At 41.1% G+C, this 22,767-nt stretch overlaps 1 protein-coding gene across 3 annotated transcripts in view; it reads right to left on the bottom strand.

Moving 5' to 3' along the window:
- The window catches only part of IGF1R (insulin like growth factor 1 receptor), a 298,422-nt gene that overhangs the window by 38,966 nt on the left and 236,689 nt on the right, over window positions 1-22,767 (bottom strand). For all 3 annotated transcript variants that reach the window (XM_077829229.1, XM_077829228.1, XM_077829227.1), the window contains exons 11-19: window positions 21,021-21,307; window positions 19,195-19,331; window positions 17,599-17,758; window positions 16,321-16,426; window positions 14,845-14,915; window positions 9,764-9,993; window positions 9,287-9,397; window positions 6,110-6,269; window positions 4,574-4,703 (exon numbers count right to left, since the gene is read on the bottom strand). In XM_077829229.1, coding sequence (XP_077685355.1) covers window positions 4,574-4,703; window positions 6,110-6,269; window positions 9,287-9,397; window positions 9,764-9,993; window positions 14,845-14,915; window positions 16,321-16,426; window positions 17,599-17,758; window positions 19,195-19,331; window positions 21,021-21,307 — 1,392 coding nt within the window. The remainder of the gene's footprint in view (window positions 1-4,573; window positions 4,704-6,109; window positions 6,270-9,286; window positions 9,398-9,763; window positions 9,994-14,844; window positions 14,916-16,320; window positions 16,427-17,598; window positions 17,759-19,194; window positions 19,332-21,020; window positions 21,308-22,767) is intronic.

Genomic DNA, 22,767 nt, shown 5'->3' on the forward strand with positions numbered 1-22,767 from the left:
TTTAAACCCTCTTGGGAAGCTCAACTGTCATTTTGCAAGACACAGGGTACCTATGTACATATCTGCAAAAGAACAGTAGGAGAAAGGTGCTGATCTAGTAGCCTGAGCTGTTCATTAGGTAATAGAGAAAAGTGTAATTATGATTTAAAAACACTTGTGAAAAATGTCCTGTTTCTTTTCCATGACAAGATTACATAGAACTAAGCAGCTCCTTCATGTAATTAAAGATAAAACTTAACATTTAAAATGGCCTGATGCACCTACAGAAATTTTCTTAAAACGTCTGTTTCGTAAACTAACATTAGATCAAGATGTACAATAATATCAACAATCTCTACACGAATTAAGAGTCATCTCATTTACACACTGTTGAGCAGCAAAGAAGAACAATTCTACGCTTTCAAAATCAGATCCTTGTTTTCACCACTACTGCACCCAGCCCAACTTACTGGGCTGTGTGGTAGCAGTTAGGTTTGTGTTGTGAAAACAAGAGTTCAATATTATTAGGCAGTTATGGTAGAGTGCTTTTACATCTCAGGTTATCCACTATATCTAAAATGGGTTCCTGTTTAAACCAGAAATGACAAAAGGGTTTTGCAACTATGCAGTTACACATGGAACAAAATAAAATAAAAATCTCTGCTCCACTTTTTGGTGCCCGACTGCTATTCTAGCCACAGAAAAGGGGCTACTGAGTTTATTTCCTGAGTGCTACCTTACACACTAGAGATTACATTGCAAGGAACAAATCTGCATTGCTTCTTTAAAATAGTTTAGCAGATCTAACAGAAATTGTAAATGGCAAAGATCTATCATACAGAAAGACTTTGTGGCTCTGATTCCCAAAAGATACTGCATTAATTTTAAGATCTTAGCCCCCTCCTTGCCGCCCAACAAAAAGTCTTCCCTAGTTACCTCATTCCTCAGTCTTTAAGAACAATAAAAAAGTGAATTACCAAACTAAACCCTCGCCCTTCAAACCCTCCAGACACACTTTTACAGTTTGCCATTTCACCTGACAGCTTATAAATCCTGATGTCTGGACATTTGCAGTTTTCTCATTTTGACATTTGGCTTCTAAAAATGGCATCCAAGAGTGTGGAACCTGATGTCACAATCGTCTCAGTATTTCTATTTTGTGAAGCAAGGAAAATACCCACAAAAAATAGCCAAACACTATTGTTTGCATGAAGCAACTTCAAAGCCTGAACACTGAAAAGGAGAGTCAGGTGATTTTCCTGATATCAGGAGGTCCTTAATGTATAGCATCCGGTCTGCTCTATATGCTATTTAAAACAGACTGGAATGGTGGTTTTACTCACAAGCAGATCAAATAACAAGACACTGAGTATTTCATGACAGTGATAAGTTGGGCTTCAGTGCTTTTGAGATGTTCAAAAATTTAAATCTTTTGAATTTAAGAATTTTGGGTATGTGTGGTTGAATGTGAGGGTATGAAATATACTCTGATTATTGATACACATGCACACAGACACACACTATAGTCCCCATATTTAACCTTTCCTTCATACCTTGACAATTACACCTGCAAAGGAGGATTTAGAAAAATGTTTTAGTTGTTTCTAGCATTAGACATTAAATAATCCTAAAGGAAATATTTTAGAAGGGTAATAAGTATTCACAGAATCGTAGGTCAGGAAGGGACCTCAAGAGGTCATCTAGTCCAGTCCCTTGCAATCATGGCAGGACTAAGTATTTATCTATACATCCCTGATGGTGTTTGTCTAACCTGCTCTTAAAAAATCTTCAATGATGGAAATTCCACAACCTCCGTAGGTGATTTATTCTGGTCCTTAACCACCCTGACAGTTAGGAAGTTTTTCCTAATGTCCTACCTAAACCGTCCTTGCTGCAATTTAAGCCCATTGCTTCTTGTCCTGTCTTCAAAGGTTAAGGAGAACAATTTTTCTCCCTCCTCCTTGTAACAACCTTTTATATACTTGAAAACTGTTATGTCCCCTCTCAGTCTTCTCTTCCCCAGACTAAACAAACCAATTTTTTTCAGCATGCCCTCATAGGTCATGTTTTCTAGACCTTTAATCATTTTTGTTGCTCTTCTCTGGACTTTCTCCAGTTCGTCCAGATCTTTCCTAAAATGTGGTGCCCAAAGGTGACGAACTATTCCCCAAAGGTCATTTTTTTCTCTGGGTGAGTGTTATAATTTTTACACTGAATAGGGAGTTACAGAAAAGTATATGTAGTCAGATCCCAAAAATTCTTTCCAAGGAAACAAAGATTTATTTCTCAATGCTTCTGGAATTGGAAGCTATGCATTCTGAAATATGCTCATTCACATAAACATCATGCCTGAATATTTCTAAACTCTAAAGTTCCTCTTGTAAGAGCCGTAGTATAGTAGCATACAACTGACAATTTCTATTTTTACAAGCAGAAGTCTGTTATGCCAAAGAAATAATCTTTTTTAAGGTTGGTCTTTTCCAGCCTTGTCTTTGGTGATTTGCTTTCCCCCTCCGCCCCTTCTTTTGCAGCTGCTGCTAAGATACCTATGCTTTGGGATTACATGGTTGTGCCACTGTTGAAGTGAAGTAGTGTTTGTTTAACCTTGCTTTGGATTGAGTAACGGATTATATAGCTCTATATAGAGTATTCTCCCTCTGCTCCTCACAACACTGCCATGGTAAAGAATCACACACTTGTTTCATGCCACTGATGTTTAAATGGCAGAAGTGGCTGCATTTTAAGCACTCAAAACTTTCTGAAGTGGTATTTCTAAGGACATGGATACATGGCAGAGTTAGATAACACATACAAGAGCACACCTCGGCCAAAGTTTACATGTACTGGATCACTAATTTACTTCTGATGATTAAATTCATGCCTTGTCTAGAATTTTTGTCTGTCATTTGGGTTTTGTTCAAGCACTATGCAGTTTAAGTGGTAGCTTTAAAGAGAAGAGGTAAGCAAGTGGAATGAGCTGGATCATTTACCAAGGTGTAAGAACTGACGAACCACAGTCAGTCCTTGATGTAAGTGACAGCTGAGGACCACTGGCAGATTACAAATTATTGGTTGGCAATAAGAATGGGTCAAAATCATGTTGCTCTGCTCTTCAATCTAGACCATCTCAATTCCAGATGATTCAGTGTATTTAGGTTTTTTGGATGATATATTAAACTGAAGTTCTGTCTTCTCTGTGAGGACTTCACTGGTCCCAAAATACTCTTATTACCAAAAAAAAAAAAGAAAAAAAAAAAAGGGGGGGGGGAGAGAAGAGATTGCTAGCAATGCACTCCTTTGTCATGTTAGCTGGTTGTCACCCAGAGGAGGCTGTTTTCAGTGGTGCTATTTATGTACCTAAGTTGTAATGAAAGGTGCTATAGGAATCCAACTATTGCTGCATGTACAATAACACCACGTGGCTAAAATGGGAAATTTAACTTCTACAGTGATTGCTTTTCCCTAGAGTAGTTAGAAGGTTTGGCTGGATTCAGTCTGTGTCATTTCTAAGCAACACACATTTTCATAGGTTGAAGGGTTAGTAGCTTTATAAAGAAGTTCTGAACTATGCCAAAAAAAACCCTCTTGCTTTCCTTTGTCATAACTTCAATTACAAAACTTTTACTCAAAGTTGATGCTGTGTAGAACTACGATCCACTGACTGCAAAACATCCAAGCTGTTTAAAAATCATATAGTTTACTACTTAAATAATTTTTCTACTGACTTCCAGACATTTGGAGGCAATCAGCTGCCAATTCTGCAACACACCAGCAGTAAAACCTCTTGCTAGGAAGGCAGATCAACCAAGACAGACTTAGAAATGTAGGTTTGCCAGTACATATTAATCTCTTGCCAATCCCTCCATTTACTTTCAGAAGCTGGGCACCTATCCTCAAACCTTTGAGAAGGAAAAAAAAGTAGTTCCCAGAGTATTTTTTTCTACAAGGCATATTTTGATATTTCCTGTACAGCTCTATTATTAACTTCATGGCATGGCTATTATGCAATAATTTTTTCTTTACAGGATCTTGTAGTATTGGAGTGAAACAGTGTGCAAAGAATAAGTCAGTGCATTCTAGCTTCTGTACTTCCTAGGTAAGAAAACTGTCTTACGTACACAGAAGAATTTGATAAGAATCAGGCCAAAGAAACTGAGTGTACATTTGACACCTTTTGATGCTTTTCTCAGAGGAGGAGGACTGGAAATGACAAGTTGCTTTTCTGGGTAAGTGTAGTCAACAAGCCATAGATTTTTGCTATGATGGTTGATTCCCTAACCCTGAAGGAAGCACGTATCCTCTTCAAACTCTGACTATACCTTCAGTCTCAGGCAGACACCTTCAGCTCCCGAGGATTTTAATGGGAGCCATGCATGCATCTGAGAATAGAATATGGCATAAAGGGTTTCGGATGGACAATTTGCAGTGGGGACGGCGTAAAGCAGAGTGACTCATGGTCAGTAAAATTTGGGGGGGGGGAGGGGGGTAGCAGGGCCTTTGAAGACTTAGTAAACCGTAGGTGTTGGTTTTATCCATAAAAAACAGGCCAAAAGAAGAGCAGATAAACTGTTTTTAAAAGGCCCTGTTTTGTTACCAGACGTCTGAATGTGTTGTGAAGACTCCATCCTTCAGTGACTCTGGGGACATCCAACGCACGGGAAGCAAGCCTTTCCCTCCTTTCCGATAGTAATCTGTCTCGTAGATATCTCTGGTCATGCCAAAATCTGGAACGTAGGGAATAAAACGCATGTGTCTACAGGCCAGGATAATTAACATGTCCCAAAGAACCTGCCCAACCGAGAATCACTGCTTCAGCACAAAGTATTTGTGAATTGTCAGCATAATGGTTTACTTCATCAGAGATATACTTCATATATATGTACCTGGTCTCCCAGGGTTTGGTCTCACTCTCACTGAAATCAAAAGGAATCTTCCCACTGACTTCTCTGGGAAGAGAACTGGGTCACGAGTAGGTTTGAATGATTGCATTTATGGGCGTTCTAGAACTGGTCTAGCAGCAGTACTGTTGGGTCAGCGTTGGCATTGCCTAGTTCAATGAAGACAAGAACAGTTCCTGCCTACTCTAGGGAGGGCTCTGGCCAGTGCCTTCAGGTTATCATGTTCAGCACAAATTTACACCCAAGATAAAATAAGCAAAATTATGTTTTCAATATATCTACACAATGACACACACTAGGCTCTTTGTACACTGAACTTGGATTCTTTTCCTCTAAAAATCTCAGAAGAAACATGCACTTTTTACCATAGCACTTTGCGCTGGTACCTTTTATCTCATGATTGCAAACGGTTTTTATTTTTAGAGATAAGCCCACCCGCTCCCAAAGCTAATTCAATTTCCTTTCATAGCTTCTATTTCAGATCTCATGGAAGACTATGCTGTTTCTTCCCAAAAAGCTCAAATAGGTAAGCGTTGAACTTGGACCAAATCCCTGACAGTGAGAACTCAGATGGACTTAACTATAAGCACATTTAAGTGTTTGCACAACTCGGGCCTAACACTGTCCATCTGCCTTGTGCTTAACTCTGCCAAACTAAATTCCAGAAAATATTTTGTTTTTATTTTGTTATTAAATCACCACATCCAAAATGTTGGGCTCTGGATAAGCAGGTTTACCCCAATAATTTTTATTTGGTTTGTGGGTTAATCCAAACTCAAGTGATTTGATGGTAATTGAGCTATTATCGTTAAACAACAACCCTTGCTGTTGAAATTGCAAGGCGAAGGTGCAATTCACTTCACCAACAAGCTCAAAACACGTGGGCTTTATCAGAGTGAAGTGCAGACAGGGGAGGGGAGAATCTCTCAACACTGGGCCATCCTCTTGGCTGTTACAGCAGTGTCGGGCTGGGAAGAGCGGCTGCTGCTCCTTCTTGCTCTTTGCACAGTCTGTCACAATGGGCACAAACGAGGTTGTTTCAATTCAGTGCTGAGCGCTCCCTGGCCTGGAACTGTAGTGAGTCCTCAGGTGGAACATATTCATCCCCCAGAATCAAATACTTGACTTAGTAACAATTTAAGGAAATTAAGGTGCCTTTTTCAATGCTGACTGTAGGATTATACTCCCGTTTCATCTGAGTTTAAGGAGGAAAAAAGGAAAGAAAAAAGCACCTCCAATTTTTACAGTGAAGTCTTCAGCCACCATGCAATTCCTTGCAGCGAGATCCCTGTGCACAAATTTGTTAGCGTTGAGGTACGCCATGCCGTCAGCAATCTCTCCTGCCATCTGAATCATCTTCTTCAGAGTTGGAGGAGACTGGCCTGGGTTATTCTGAGCAAGAATAAGTAGGTAGAAGTGTGAGGCAGAAATTGTTTCCACTTCAAAAACTGCAACATGCATTTCTTAATCAGATCATCAGAAGTCAGTCTGAAATGACACCAGGACCAGTCTGAACAAAAACTTATGATTATGAAGACCATACCATCTGCTTAGTGGGAAACTCATGTCTTCTTTCTCCACCCACATAAAGCTTGGTTACAATTAGCTCCTGTATAGTAACACATTCTATTTTGGGGAATACAAACAAGTTTTGCTTTAAACCGGTCATTTTTCCTATTAAAGTTCTCCTAAAAGTTTTAAGAAATAACCTTCTCACATTACTTCAGAATTGTATACTGAGTGTGCTACTATCAGCATAAACAAAACAGAAAATGTTACAAGATACTGTTAAATTATTTCTCCTGACATCGAGTGACGTGATGCCTCTTGAATTACTTATATACTCCTGCAAAAGGGGAAAAAAAGCCCTTTAGATAATTTTTGTAAAATAGATTTACTCATGATCATCAATTAAAGGTATATGCAGCTTTTACTACCACAGCTATTAGCTGTACTATGCTGGAGGGCAACATCTGAAATGGCTGCACATACCTCAGCACATCACACTGTGGCTTAACATCTGCCAGTGCAAATTTGACTAAGACTTATACCTCCGGCTACAGGATAAGCAGTGTTGGATAGTGGGTTGAGCAGGAAAGTAGAAGGCAGAACTCCTGAGCAGATCAAATCACTAAACTTTCACTCTGTGTGTGTGTTTGGGGGGTAGAGGGAGAAGGACTTAATGATACTTATCTATAGTTGATGGTGTTTCAGGTTTATGATCATTGTTCAGCACTTTCAAAATATGTGTTAAATGTTTATTATTTTGAGTCTCTCCACTCCTTCTCTGGGAACCCTTCCAAGTTCCCCAATTCCTAAATGGGACGGATCTCACAGCAAAGGACCCACAGGGATGGATCTAAGGAAACCTGGAAAAATTCATCCATCTGAAGGTATGCAATTATTATACTTTACTGACAGCAAGGACCAATGTAAGCTGGGACCCTTTGTAGAAGGGCCAGGACTGTGTGGTGAAATCAGTGGCTCAAGAACCTATGACAGTCAGTCAGGAAGGAGCCAATCCACTGCATGTATCCAGAACAAAGAGTTAAATATGAGAAGCACTGTAAGATACAGTAACTCCTGGCTTATCATCATCCTGGTTAACGTTGTTCCGTTGCTGATCTATTAGAAAACATACTCATTTAAAGTTGCACAATGTTTGCTTATAATGTTGTTTGGCCACGGGGGCTAGGAACCAGGGTCGGCCGACAGCCCCCCATCAGCTCCCCTCCACCAGAAGCCCTGTGAATCAGCAACCTCCCCTCTCTGTCCCAGCGCCTCCGGCTCACAGCAAGCACTTTTCGGGGGGGGGGGGGGGGGGGGAAGAAAAGACACAATAAGTCAGCATGCAGAAGAGAAAAACAGACTAAACAGTACTCCTTTCGGTAATTCTCTTGTTTATGGTATCACTGCTCCCTGTCTCCAAAGTCTATTGAATTTCATTACCTTTGCTCTTGATAAGCTCCTCACTATGACCCAGGACCTGCACCTTTACAAAACAGCCTTGGCCTCAGTGCTGAGAAACTAGCCCAATCCTTATGTAATCCATATTCCCGTTAAATGATGGGGTACAGAAAAGTGATTTTCAGCAACCTGCCTTTTGTTTCATAAAATGCCCTTCATTTTACACCTAAGTTTCATTCACATGAACCAGGTGTTCGCTCTCTGTTGCTGTAAATTATTTACGTCACAGAAAAGTGCTGAGCCCATTTTATACATGGCCAACATTAATTTGAGCAGGAAGTGGCCTATAACATTATTTCCTAACCTTTCGGGCCCTGTAATGTACGTGAGTGATTTTATCTATTAGACTGACAGGGCTGAATATTAAACATCCTGTGCATGACTAAATATTTGTGTTTATTGCAAAGTGCTCATGCATAATTTATGTCAAAACCAAAGGGGCACCATGTAGGGCTTCATCCAAGAGCAATTACCCCCTTCTCATGCATTTTTTTCAATGATTGTCCTGTTTTGCAGCTTTTTCAAGAGTCAGATTAGGCAAAAAAAGATGCAATTCAAACCTGAAAAACAGGCATTCAGTGACAGAGGTGGGACATAAGCGTGCTATGGCACACATTATTCTACCGTCCCTGTGAAAAATGCTCTTTTGGCATAAGGAGCAGCAGATCACAGAACCGCTGGAGTTTCATAAACAGAGCTCAAAGAGAAAAAAAGATAATTGCGAGAAAGAAGATAAATGTCATTCTGTATATAAATATTTAACTCCTTAAATGCACGGGTCGGACACAGGGAAGTGAGCAAAGAGGGACAAGAACTCAGAGAAGGTGCTGAAGAGCCCGGGGCATGAACGCCCCGGAAAGGACAGCAGTGAAATGATGAAGCTGATTGTTCAGTTACTGGACTCCTATTATAGCTAGTAATGAAGGTTAGCTGCCAGCAGGGCAAGTAAACTATGCACGACACTTAGTTCACAGATTAAAAAGAAAAAAGAACGAGGAAAATTATGGGACACAATGAAGATACCAGTTGGCTTTAACACGAGGAGTGAACTAGAGCTAGTCCTGCATTTCTGCAATGGTCTCCTTTTAGATAATATGTAATTTAACAAAGACAGGGCCACAACCTTTAAAATAAAGGGAGTGGAGGAAATAAGATATGATTAAAGTGAGACACACAAAAAGGTCTGCAGAAACCTGCTAACCTACGCATCAGAAACCTTGGGTATTGCGTACTAAAGCAAAGACCAGTGAGGCTCTGCAGCTGTGCCAAGCCAGTGCAGGTAACTGGGCCAATGTGCATGAGGAAGGTTTACATCAGAAACCACTAACAAGGACAGCTGCTCCAAACAAGACAGGAGACTGACAGCCTGGGCAAGTTTGGGGTGTTGAACTCATTACCTTTTCTTGCAAGTGAAGGAAAAATACCCCAACCCATACACGCACCTCTGTGTCCGGCCGCAGAGATCTCAGGTAACTCTTGAGATCCCCGCGTGTCATGAGCTCCATGATAACCAGTGTTGGTTGGCCTTGCGAGACAACTCCAAGCAGCCGCACCTGAAAGAGAAAAGTTAAGATTATCCAGCAAATATGGCTGATTATTACTGGGGAAATTATTAACCAATTAAAAGCCTGGTTATTAACTAGGAGTGGCCCCAGTCTGGAACTAACACTCACAAATCTTGGGAAGAATTTGGAAAAGATTTCGATCCAAACTCTGTGGCAGCCGCCATCCCTATGAATGCATTATCACGACGCACATTGCGAGAGCTGTGTGACAAGGATGCACTTTCCTTTAGCATGCTGCTTTAGGTGGTCTTGAATCTTGGTAACATGGAGTCAATCAAGCCTGGCACTCGATACCTTCATACCAGTAACTATGGTTACGTTAAGGGAAGCTGTGCTCAATTTCAAGCAACTTACCACATGATGACAATTGAACTCCTTCATGACTGAGGCCTCGTTTAAGAACTCTATCCGTTCACGCATGCTTGCAGACTCATTGACAGTTTTGATGGCCACTCTAGTTTCTGGCTCGTCCTTCACCACTCCCTTAGCTATTCCCTCGTAAACCATTCCAAAGGAGCCCTGCCCAAGCTCCCGGCACATGGTGATCTTCTCACGGGGCACTTCCCATTCATCCGGAACATACACTAGAGTTAAAGAGAAAAGCCAATGACATTCCACACACAGTTGTGCCAATAGGGAGAAGACTTGTGGCTTCAAGATAAAAAAAAAACAAAAAACAAAAAACAAAAATGAATTGTGAGTAGCAAAAAGCACACAGCATGAGGACATAAGCATCAAGCTACACATACAATTGTTTCCATGGTCTTTCCAGACAGTCTACCTACCTTAGGTTTTTACATAGCACCTAGAGACTCAAGATTTTTTTCTCCCCTCTCTGCAGAAACCCCAGCCATAGCAGTCAAAGGAACAAGCTACTCCCAAACATCAGTGCTTTATGTTGCCATCATGACTACCAAGATAGCTCTCTTGAGATGAGCTTTAGCAGAGGCCATCAACTTCATGGCAAGTTTCAGTTCTATCTACGATTGTGATTATTTGATTGTTCCCAGCCTAAGGCATATACAAATCTTAAAGGATGGCGACTGTTGTGGAGAAAAGGAAGCATAACTATGGCTCTAGCATAATGGAAAATGACGAGGGAACAACTATGTGCAAACTCAGTATACAAAACATGAGTTGCAAAGCCAACCACGGTGCGTAGAACCATGGTGCAGCAGGCTTTTTCTGGCAACTTTTCCTTTTAGATTCCTCCATGCAGCACCAAACAAAATGCATACTTTCAACTCCGCGTCTGGAGATGCATCCTCTATTGGGGATTGATTTTATAACCACAGGGGAACGGACTAACAGGCTGTTTACATCACTTCTGATCACTCACACCCAAAGCCTATTGCTCCCACAAAGACAGGACTTGTGCAGTAGTGACCCTTTGATAGGAGGCACACAGGAGACCTCACTGCTGGGAGGGATTATTGCTACAGGCAAGAAAACATCTGAGCTAGGATTGGTCCTGCTGCAGCCGCCTGTCAATCACCGAGGGAGGATGCAGAACAGCCACCAGCTCTGGACTGGTGCAATTAATGAATGCTAACAGACCCTTAAAATGGTGCTACTGTAACAAGCAGCAGAGAAGAAGAAGGGAGACAGCTGCCTCCCTTGCAGAAATTGTTAGCTTTCGGGAACTTTCAGCTCTTGTAGACAGATTAAAGCACACTGTCTGGCTTAACCCTAAAGAGGGGAGTTAATGTCTCAAGCTGGCACCTTTGAAGTCCTGTTCTCCTCCTTCACTACTACTAAGAACTTCGCAAATATTTAATCTATACAGCATGCACACACACATTACTTTGATTGTAGAAAACTCTAATTCTAGATATTTTTAACAGATTAATTCTGGGTCACTGGATAATCATTAAAGGCTCTCCAGTATGTGCAACACCCAGGCAGGCGCTAAAAGAGTCATGGTCTAGCCCCACTCACCTGAGGACTTATTGAAAGTTAAATTCTGAGTTGAGATCTGCTGTAAGTGTATGGTGTAATGTGCAGTAAAAATCTGGCTCTAATGCCACTCAAACTCATTTCATATGCCACCCCCAAAGCCCTTTCCTTTTCTACTCTTTGCTTCTTGAGGATTCTGAAATTCAGAAGTGATTGTGCACTAGTTACCCTAAATTAAAACTCCACTTAGCTACAAGCTTTAATCACTGAACAGTCAGCTTTAATTCTCACTAGTCCTTTGACTGAATGCAGCTTCATCGGCATTTCCCTGCTCGGGATTTTCAGGATATTCCAAGTACGGTGAAGCACCAGGAAGTTTTCACAATCGCTGAACAAGCTCATCATTCCTCCTTAAACGTGAAATCCAACAGTCAGCAGTAAATCGAGTTCTTGCAGGAGGGTGTGTCCAAAATATACTTCAAACTTAACAGCCTAGAGCTACAGAAATCTTTTTTCTTTTTTTTTAACTGGCTCACTCAAGTTCTATGAAAATCTTGGTGGGGTTTTTTGGGGGTGGTTGCACTACTTACAGCTGCAAATATTTCACTTGAAACAAGTGTAACTTAAATCCGAAGCAGGACTTCTCCATTTATTTATTTATTTGTTTGTTTTGAAGTCAGGAAGGGCAGTCACTAGGATGCCCCTTCTTCTAGCCTCTCCCTATGTTTAAAAGATGAGGTCCTCAGCCCCTTAACTGCAGGCCACATACACAACATAAAGGGGACAGAGGGAGCCCTAAAAGCCCAACACAGTATCTGACTTTGGGGCAAGGGCTGTATCTCACTGTGTGATGGCACAGTGCTTAGCACAATGGGGTCCTGATCTCAGTTGGGGTTTTTAGGTGCTACCAGAATACAAATATCTATCTATATTTCGAGATGAGAATTTAAGAACAGTTACAAGTATAAAAAATCAAGTTGAAACTAGCATTAAAGAATTGTTTCATCAGCTAGAGAACAACCTTCCTCCTTTATATTACAGGATATGAACACAAAGGGATATAGATTATGTTAAACATGTGTACTTCTTTCCACATACAATTTCCACCCGTGAAGTGTCTGATGGCCCACAGCATTATTTATCTGCATCTTCAAATGTGCAAATTCTTTTGACTGTCTTACTCTTCTACAAATTAGAAGGGCCAGTAGTTTAATAAAGGAGTAATCGCAACTAGTTTTAGCATTTAGATTTGTTTTAAAATGTCAGAAGCTTATACAGCAGCATCACTTGCCCCATAACCTCAGCCGCGCAAAACACAATGCCATCCACAGCCTCAGAAACAACTCTGACATCATAATCAAAAAGGCTGATAAAGGAGGTGCTGTCGTCATCATGAATAGGTTGGAATATGAACAAGAGGCTGCTAGGCAGCTCTCCAACACCACTTTCTACAAGCCATTACCCTCTGATCCCACTGAGGGTTACCAAAAGAAACTACGCCATTTGCTCAAGAAAGGCCCTGAAAAAGCACAAGATCAAATCCACACAGACACACCCCTAGACCCCCAACCAGGGGTATTCTATCTGCTACCCAAGATCCATAAACCTGGAAATCCTGGAAGCCCCATCATCTCAGGCATTGGTACACTGACAGCAGGATTGTCTGGCTATGTAGACTCCCTCCTCAGGCCCTACGCTACCAGCACTCCCAGCTATCTTAGAGACACCGCTGATTTCCTGAGAAAACTACAATCCATCTGTGATCTTCCTGAAAACACCATCCTGGCCACTATGGATGTAGAAACCCTCTACACCAACATTCCACACAAAGATGGACTACAAGCTGTCAGGAACAGTATCCCCGATAATGTCACGGCAAACCTGGTGGCTGAACTTTGTGACTTTGTCCTCACCCATAACTATTTCACATTTGGGGACAATGTATACCTTCAAATCAGCGGCACTGCTATGGGTACCCGCATGGCCCCACAGTATGCCAACATTTTTATGGCTGATTTAGAACAACGCTTCCTCAGCTCTCAGCCCCTAACGCCCCTACTCTATTTGCACTACATTGATGACATCTTCATCATCTGGAGTCATGGAAAAGAAGCCCTTGAGGAATTCCACCATGATTTCAACAATTTCCATCCCACCGTCAACCTCAGCCTGGACCAGTCCACACAAGAGGTCCACTTCCTGGACACTACGGTGCTAATAAGCGATGGTCACATAAACACCACCCTATACCGGAACCCTACTGACCGCTATGCTTACCTACATGCCTCCAGCTTTCACCCTGACCACACCACACGATCCATTGTCTACAGCCAAGCTCTGCGATACAACCGCATTTGCTCCAACCCCTCCGACACAGACGAACACCTACAAGATCTCTATCAAGCATTCTTACAACTACAATACCCACCTGCTGAAGGGAAGAAACAGATTGACAGAGCCAGAAGAGTACCCAGAAGTTACCTACTACAGGACAGGCCCAACAAAGAAAACAACAGAACGCCACTAGCCATCACCTTCAGCCCCCAACTAAAACCTCTCCAACGCATCATCAAGGATCTACAACCTATCCTGAAGGACGACCCATCACTCTCACAGATCTTGGGAGACGGACAGAGAACACTTCAACCTCTTTGGTCACTCTATTACAGACCTAAAAGTGGCAATTCTTCAACAAAAAAATTCAAAAACAGACTCCAATGAGAGACTGCTGAATTGGAATTAATTCGCAAACTGGACACCATTAACTTAGGCTTGAATAAAGACTGGGAGTGGATATGTCATTACACAAAGTAAAACTATTTCCCCGACTTTATTTCCCCACCCCACCCCCCACTGTTCCTCACATGTTCTTGTCAAGTGCTGGAAATGGCCCACCTTGATTATTACTACAAAAGGTTTTTTCCAGCCCTGATCTCCTGCTGGTAATAGCTCACCTTACCTGATCACTCTCGTTACAGTGTATATGGTAACACCCACTGTTTCATGTTCTCTGTGTATATAAATCTCCCCACTGTATTTTCCACTGCATGCATCCAATGAAGTGAGCTGTAGCTCACAAAAGCTTATGCTAAAATAAATGTGTTTGTTAGTTTCTAAGGTGCCGCAAGTCCCCCTTTTCTTTTTGCGGATACAGACTAACACGGCTGCTACTCTGAAACCTATCAAAGACAGGTTTTCATGAACTAATTTTTCATTTCAGTTAAAACAACTAAACAGTAACACTAGACAAGTGGATGAGAATCCAAACGTGAAACTGCTCTGTCTAGTTTGGCTGACTGAGCAAATTGCAAGAAGACACACAACTTTTAAAAACTACTGTTTCAGTTGATTAACTGTGGTGGCATTATACATTCCCACTGAAAGACTCTCGATATGTGAGTAATACAGGTAAAGCAAGCAGAGTTTTAGGTTGATTGTGTCCTATTATATCTCTGCCTCCTTCAAAATGGGGCTTGACCTGATCTCACACAACAGAATATATTAAAGTAAAAGCATCAGAAGCTCCAGGCCACACTTACCATCAGAAGCACTGAAGTACTCAGGGTTCACAGAAGCATAAAGCACTCCATTGCCTAGTCGGTCACTATTCCTGTCAAAACACAAGTCGTATTTTTTTTCATCCTTAAAAACACAACTAACGTTTCCAATCCTCCTCTTCCTTGGCTTTTCCCCTATTTGCTCCACCACGTGTCCTGTTGTTTCTGAAATGTGGCACGTGGAGGGGTTTTCAGATGAGATGAGAGAGGAACTGACTTCATTGATCTAACAGAGCTCTTGTTCTAGCTGCTGCGTATGCCAACACACGCCACACCAACTAAGAAAATGGCCTGAACAGTCTTCCTGGGAGACCCCCTCCCCCAGTTCCGTTCCAGTCGTCTTTATACCGTATCTGCACCACAGAAGAATGAATATGAAACATTTTAATGTGCTAGGCTGTCAGCAACTTATTTTATGGTCCAGTACTGGTAGATTTATAAACTATCATCAAGGCTATGCAGAGGTGACCAAACATTTCATTCCCTGGGCTGGAGCAGGCTTGGGATGAGCTGGCAAGGTTTGTACAAGATAAAGGTTGGGTGAGAGAGGGGTGTCAATCAGCAAACCTATAAGGCCAGAATAAACAGTGCCAGTAAAAACTATCTATCTATCTGGTACAGATAGAGATTTGGTAGATGCTATGTGTAAAGTCAATGTAAACAGTAGTTATCGGGAGTTTTTTCAGTAAGTACAGGCAGTCCTTGACTTTACAACGTTTGATTTATGACGAATGGCACTTAGGACGTTTCTGAATTGACACCCTGATTCAACATACGACAATTGGTTTCGACTTTATGACGTTCGGTCCCGCAATAGAGTGGATTGCGGTTCCGAGTTACGACTTTTCGACTTAAGACACAATTGTAGGGAATCAATCGTGTGGAAAGTCCGAGGACTACCTCTATATCTGAGGTGGGAGAAGGGATTAACGTAAATCTCTACATGCAAAAACAGCCAAAGCTTATTTAAACATTGGTGCAAATTCTAAATTTTCCTTTTCTTCATTAAAAAAAGTTCAGCAATTGTGAAGAGGCTACCAAGATGCAAAATACCAAGTACGTTCACTTGGATTGACTACAATCTGTCCAGCAAATAAGGTTTTGTGGTTTCCAAAGTGATTCAAATTGTTGGCTAAACCTCTGGTCTATAAGGTTCTATGTTTGCTATCATTGTCCCAATGGAGATACGTTCCCAAAAGACCATCCCTCCTCATTTCCCTCCCCTCAAGCTCAGCATGTAATGAAAAGCCTCTCCACAACTCCCTCAGCAGACAGATGCTCATTAGTAACTCAAAACATCATCTCCCGATAAGAGAAAAATCTGCTTTAGTTTATACTGTGTGGGCCTCCAAACACCACATTGGTTTCAAATTCAAATTTTCCCTGTGGGCATTCAGTTCAAAATGAACATTTCCTCCCACAGTTTAGTCTCCCTCACGAGTGTATGCAAGATCTCACCTCTTTTTGTTAAAGACATACAGCATTATTAGCAACCCTCCAATGATCAGCAGCACTGCAATGGGGAGCACAATTATCAAGTGCAGGAAATTCCCATAGTCTGCCGCTGAAATAGACAAGAAAACAAAATTCTTATGTTGCTATATAATTTCTACCACCACGAGAGTTTTCCACCTACACAATACACTGCCATACTGCAAAATCAGAAAATTCAGTTTTTTTGTCTGAAGTATAGAAATTTCTTCAAGAAGACTCCCTAACAATAAATGACTAGCGAACCCGAAACCTGAGAAAGAGGACAGCATTAATATTGTAAAAGAGCAGCATTCTGTTTAATTGAGTTTTGGTTTGACTACATATGTTTATGGTCTGATGTTGTTCTTTAAATGATTAATGCACGCGTATCCTTTTAAATCTATTTATACACATCTATATGTAAAGACAGCATGCACACAAATATTTTGTTGCTCTAATTTCACCTCAAAATTCTATCAAAATTTGTTTTATTACAAATGGGAGAAGAGGACACATGGGTATTTTTCCTGGATATATTGAGGGTAATAAATGTATCGGCTTTGCAAATAAGCAGAAATAAAAATAAGATGTGCAGATGTAGGAGAACAGGATGAGATGTCTATGGTAGCCTTAAAGCACTGGGTGGAATTTGTGTATGTAATTTATCGTTTACTGATTTGTTTCTGTGTAAAACAATTCCATCATTTCCAGTGTCACTACCCCGTCTTGCGTCAACATGTTGATCTTTTGTCAAAATGCCACTTGAGTTCCACAGTAGGAAAAAAACAGCTAAAAATGAAATTGTAACGACGCTCCATGCAAATAAACTTAGCTTCTTGTATCACATTAATGCATACCATAGGTATTCCATATTGACAAAAGTTCCAGATTCCAATTCATAATACTGCTGTATGGTTATTCCTAGCAGTACATTTTCACCCAAGATTAGTATACCACAGGGACAACATTTACTATTATTAAATGTGTTTCTACAGATACACTAACCTATACATGTATATACACACGCGCAAAACAGAACAGGACCTAGCCTCAAAAGGTACTTTTCATTCATAAGCACTTTCCAATGAAGAGAATGCAGAACAGCTCCAAAGAAACATGCACAACTGAGGAAGTATATAGAGAACTTAGGAAGGATGTTCAAAGTCCCAGTCATGCAAGCAAACAACAGGAATAAGTGAGATAATTGAGGAAGTAAGCTAGAAACCACAGATAATTTGACGCAACCTATAAAATTCCTCTTACGTTTGGGTTGTACATAGAAAGACACTGGTTCAGTCCATGATCCATTTCCAGCTAGAGAGGTGGCCTGAACTCTGGCAGAATAGTTCCCAGGGTTTAGATGAGTTAGTTTGGCTCCTCCAAACTTCCTGTATTCCTGTCTAGAAACACATTCCCGTTTCTCCTGAAAGAAGAAGAAAAGCTTGTACTACATGTAAATATTTTTATACTTGTAACTGTCAGGAACTCAATAAGGTCACAGATTTTGCTGGGCTTTGCATTGCACATTCATGATTTAAGCTTGTTTCTTCAACTAAAATCAGAACAGTTCTCCCTTTGTGCCATTTAAGCATATTTGGAATTCAACAATGGTAAAAGTAAGTTAAACAAGGGAGGGATTGTAACATATTGGCTAGAAATAGAGACTGAGAGTCGGGATTCCTTGTTTCTATTTCAAGTACCGCCACAGTTGCTCGACAAATCACTTAAATCTTCACCCATCTGTAAATTGGGCATAATACTTAGAAATTGTCTCAGAGGTGTGTTGCAAGACTCTATCTACAAATCCTTGGATGAAAGCTGCTGCTAACAGCACTATTAAAATAAAGGGAAAACTTGTTGCTATTCGACTGCTGTTACAAATTTGCTTATTCTGCTTTAGCAAATAGCTAATAGTTACATTAGTATCTGCAGTTCTCTGTTTTTCCACCAATACTGACCACTGTGCTATATTTGTACTACACCTCTACCCTGATATAACGCTGTCCTCGGGAGCCAAAAAAATCTTACTGCGTTGTAGGTGAAATCGCGTTATATCGAACTTGCTTTGATCCACCGGAGCGCACAGCCCCCCCCGCCCCCCCAATGGAACACCGCTTTAGCCACCTTATATCCGAATTCGCGTTATATCGGGGTAGAGGTGTATATAGTATTGAAATCTGTTCATAACTGTATCAAAGTCTACCTTAAACAGCAAAGCACCTTTATTTCTTTAAAAAAATATTCAGCTTAACAGGAGAACTAAAAAGGGGGAAATTTGGGAGGAATACAAAATTTAGTTGTATTTTAAATATTAAATCCTAAAGGTCCTTTTTACTTTCTTTAAAATAAGTGATCTCATTAATAAAGCATTTCCTGGGCACATGGATCTCTAAGCACTCTAAAAACTTTACACAAACAAAAATCACCCTCCCACCTAGAAAATGTGGGCTCACCCAGAATGAAATCAAGTAATTTTTTTTTTAACAATGCACACCAAGGCTTAATAACGTAGGAGATCAATTTAGCATGGGCACTGGAGGGTAACAGCTCTGAGTCTTGTGAAAAGTAGCACATGAGCGTCAATAACCACATGTGCCCAGGACCTCAGCTTTAAGTCACTCATACCGTATTAAGCCATTTGATAAATACTGATTCAAAAAACAAAACAAAACAAAAGACTACTGTATTCACACCAGGGTTATCTCAATGGGACTTCCATCCAAATATTTGACTCAATCTGTCCCTCTACAGCTTGTCAGAGTTGACCAGACCACAGGTAGGAAGGACAAACTACATGTGAGATTAGTTCCAACAGAACCCCTCGCCCCTCAAACAAACATGTCTTTGGTCAATCCTCACCTCTCCATGCTGCCCATATTTGATTTCATACATCAGTATCAATCCATTCGGGCTTACGGGTTCTGACCACTTCAGATAGATGGCATTATCTTCTTTGCCTTCCCACATTACTGTTCCTGGAATGTTATCTGCTCCTTCTACAAAATAATTACAGGAGTTGATGTAGCACAAACAGCATTGCAGCCTGTCTGAATTTGAGACAATTGCTGGGACAAGACAGGTGAAGATATTAAAAAACAAAAATTCCTAACTACTCCTTAGGAGCCAGAACAGCACAATAAATATTGCTCAAACCCCCAGAGAGCAAGGAGTAAGCACTTGAAGGCTTGTTGGAGAGATTAGTATTGCCTGAACAATACTGTTACAGCCTGTTACTGTTACTGATGCAGTGCACAGGCCTAAAAACATCAGGACACAATAAGTAAGTGATCTAATACAAAGTACAGGCTGAAGAATTTAGTATATTAGTGACGGTTCTTTCTTCAGACCTCCAAAGTACTCCCCAGGCTAGTGAGTGAAAGTCATGCTGATCTAATGGCTGTAGAAGGCCCGAAGTAGCAGCAGTAGGTGTTGCATCTCTGCAGAGCTACTTGCAGAATAGCGTCCACGTCACAGGATGCACAGACAGAGGCTTGCCAGAAAAACAGGCACAGGTTGGGGTCTGCACGGAGGTCAAAAATGGCTCCATTATCACAGCATGTGGGTGGTCAGTGTAGGGACAGTATCTGCAGCATGTGCAGACAAAACTTATGATGGAGAGACATCAGTGCTCTTTGCCTTATCCCCAGCGCATTTGGTTGTGGAAATTATTCAGCAGGCTGCCTGGGGACTATCAATACCGGTCCAGCCAAACAATGTATGTACTAGGTTCAAAAGCCCACATGATCACAAAGGCCCTCAATTCTGCGAATTCACAGGCTAAGAATTTGGGAATGTTTGTTTCCTTTCCCCGATCTCATGGATTTCCCTACTTACTTGAAATAAACAATACCTCTGCATTGTACAGACAATAGCTGGCTCTGGATTATGATAGCATATCCTTCCAGAAAGCAAAATTACTACCATTTTGCATCAAAAAGAAACCAGACATCTGCTGGAGTTAGGACTGAATATGGGTTTATACTGAAATCAGGTCTTTTCTTCTCAGTAGATGAACAATCTGCATAAGCTCAAGACTTACTACAGTGATTGCAAACAGTTGTGAGAGTACCCAGTACTCCATATTTGAGATAGGCTAGTTGTTTGTGATTGTCCATGACAAGTGACACAATACTGTTTCCATTCCCAGATTGGAGGAGTGCACTAGCATTCCACGGCAGAGGAAACATTTTGTTTTCACAGCAACCACTCACACAAGTAAAACTCAAACATCTGTGACCAGGCCAAAGTGAATTGATTAGAAACTGCGAACAAATATCCATGGACTACAGCATGTCAGGAAAGGCACACTTAACCCTCCTGCATCAGGGTGTCTGAGGGGTTCAGGAAACCATTCCCACTCCCTCCCTGCACGTGTGGACAGATTTGCAGAGTTATCTGGGCAGACAATGGGGATTATTTACCCTCCTCTGCAGCAGTGAACAGTGCCATAGGCTGGAAGGCTGGACCCTGGAGTTTAAGGACTAATAGAAGGTGTTGATCCAGTAAGATAACATTTTACATAACTCTCACATTTAAAAAATATGTTTATTTTTTGCATTAAAAAAATCCTTTAAAAAACCTATTATTTTATACTTGGTTTTCAAAGCTTTGTCTCCCTGTGTGTATCTAAGACACGTTACCACCCAGAAAATGAAATATAAAGTTTGAAACTCTGGAGATCGTACCTGCAGGCATGGTTCTTGCAAAAACAAAGTTGGAAGCACTGCAGCCAAGTGTCTCTGCTTCATGATTGCAGCTGTGAATATCAATACGGTAAAGAGTAAAAGGCTGGAGGTGGGAGATGAGCGTCCTTTCCCGGCCCTCCACTTTGCTCTCATAGAATGGATATTCCATCTCACTCTCCTCCACATCAGACACATTGGCAAAATGATCTGGCACCGTTGTGTTCTTGTTCCTACTGGCAAGAGTGGTGTTTGCGATTCGGAACACATCCCTGCGCTTCCGGTCCGGTCTACAGAGAACAAAGGGCAATATATGGAAACAAGTCGTTTTAATGTATTAAGCTTCTCAATTGACCGTCAGGGAAGGCAAGTGAAAACTGTAAGTCAGAAAATACGTATGTAATCATCTTACAAATAGACAGAGCCTCCAACTTCCACTGTGCAAGCCTCACTGAGGACAATGTCTTGAATGGCAAAAATGTGCCCAAGGTTGTTATATAAGCGAACTGGATCCATATTTAATGATGGTGATGCTGAAGCCTGCTTTAGAGGCTCAAAATAAAATCAGATGGTACAGGTTTAAACGTCAACTAAAAACTGTGAAAGACAACAGCTGTGCCCTTACGGACATCATTTCCCTGCCATTTCTCAAACCTATCTGTCATGAGGCCTCTAACTGACCAACCTTATGATCAGAGAAAAATCAGCACCATCTAGTGCAGGTGTGTACTGAAATGAGGCCACTAAGTAGCTTGGCAAATCAGCAGCCCAACAAGCAGCTCAGTACAGAATGAGAGCCAACATTAACCAGTGTATACTAGTGGCTTGGTTTTCTTGCATTGTTCTGTGTTTTACTAGCAACAGTCAGTCACCGGACATGTTTGGCTTTTGAGAGAAGTCTGTTAACAGCGTCTTCATTTTGTAAGGGAAGTGGTGGGCAAAGGAGCACGAGCATTTTATTAGCACAGTAGAGGACATATAAAATGATCTAGAAAATAGTATGTACATGCCTCAGAAAAGGGAGCTTTTTAATTTGGTCTGTAAAGTTGCATGTGCACCTATGGAACTATGGAAATAAAACAAACATTTGTAGTAATCTAGGTATTGAATTAAAAAACAAGTGATCTACAGCAATGATCCTGCAGGTTCTGTTGTTTCACGTTTTAGAATTGACAGTGCAGACAGGCCTTTTTGTCAGTATAGTTACTAACATGGAATCAAGGTGTACACAATAGAATGAATCTAGCTACCACACATCACTGTTACACATCAGAGGTGTCACGTGTTCTTCAGTTTGAGATTTGGGTGTTTGTTCTACACAGGAACGCAGACCACATAAACAGGATGACCGCTTCCAGATCCTCCAATCCTAATCAATCAAGTGTTCTTGAGTTAGAGTTGAATTAACCGAACACTGAAGGAGTAAGGTGGCGGGGAGAGAAATCAGGGAAGAATCTACACCAGAAATATTTCCTTCATTGTACCTCACCTCACATTATACCACTTACACAATGATCGTCTATTACTAGGCCAGTGCTGGGTCTATCAAATTACTACAGTGAGGCAATGATTTCAACACATTCTCGATCAAGGAGTGGACATTAAAGTGGAAAAAGTGCCCTGTCAACTAGGAAACAGATTGGAGAAGTAGCTCACTATGAAATAAATAGTCTTAGAACATTCAGCCATATCAAAGAGTTCATCGGAGCTGTGTGCCAAACAACTAACTGTGGGCACATTTGGTTTTGAA

The sequence above is a fragment of the Eretmochelys imbricata genome, chromosome 10, assembly GCF_965152235.1.
Source record: "Eretmochelys imbricata isolate rEreImb1 chromosome 10, rEreImb1.hap1, whole genome shotgun sequence".
Lineage (NCBI taxonomy): Eukaryota > Metazoa > Chordata > Testudines > Cheloniidae > Eretmochelys > Eretmochelys imbricata.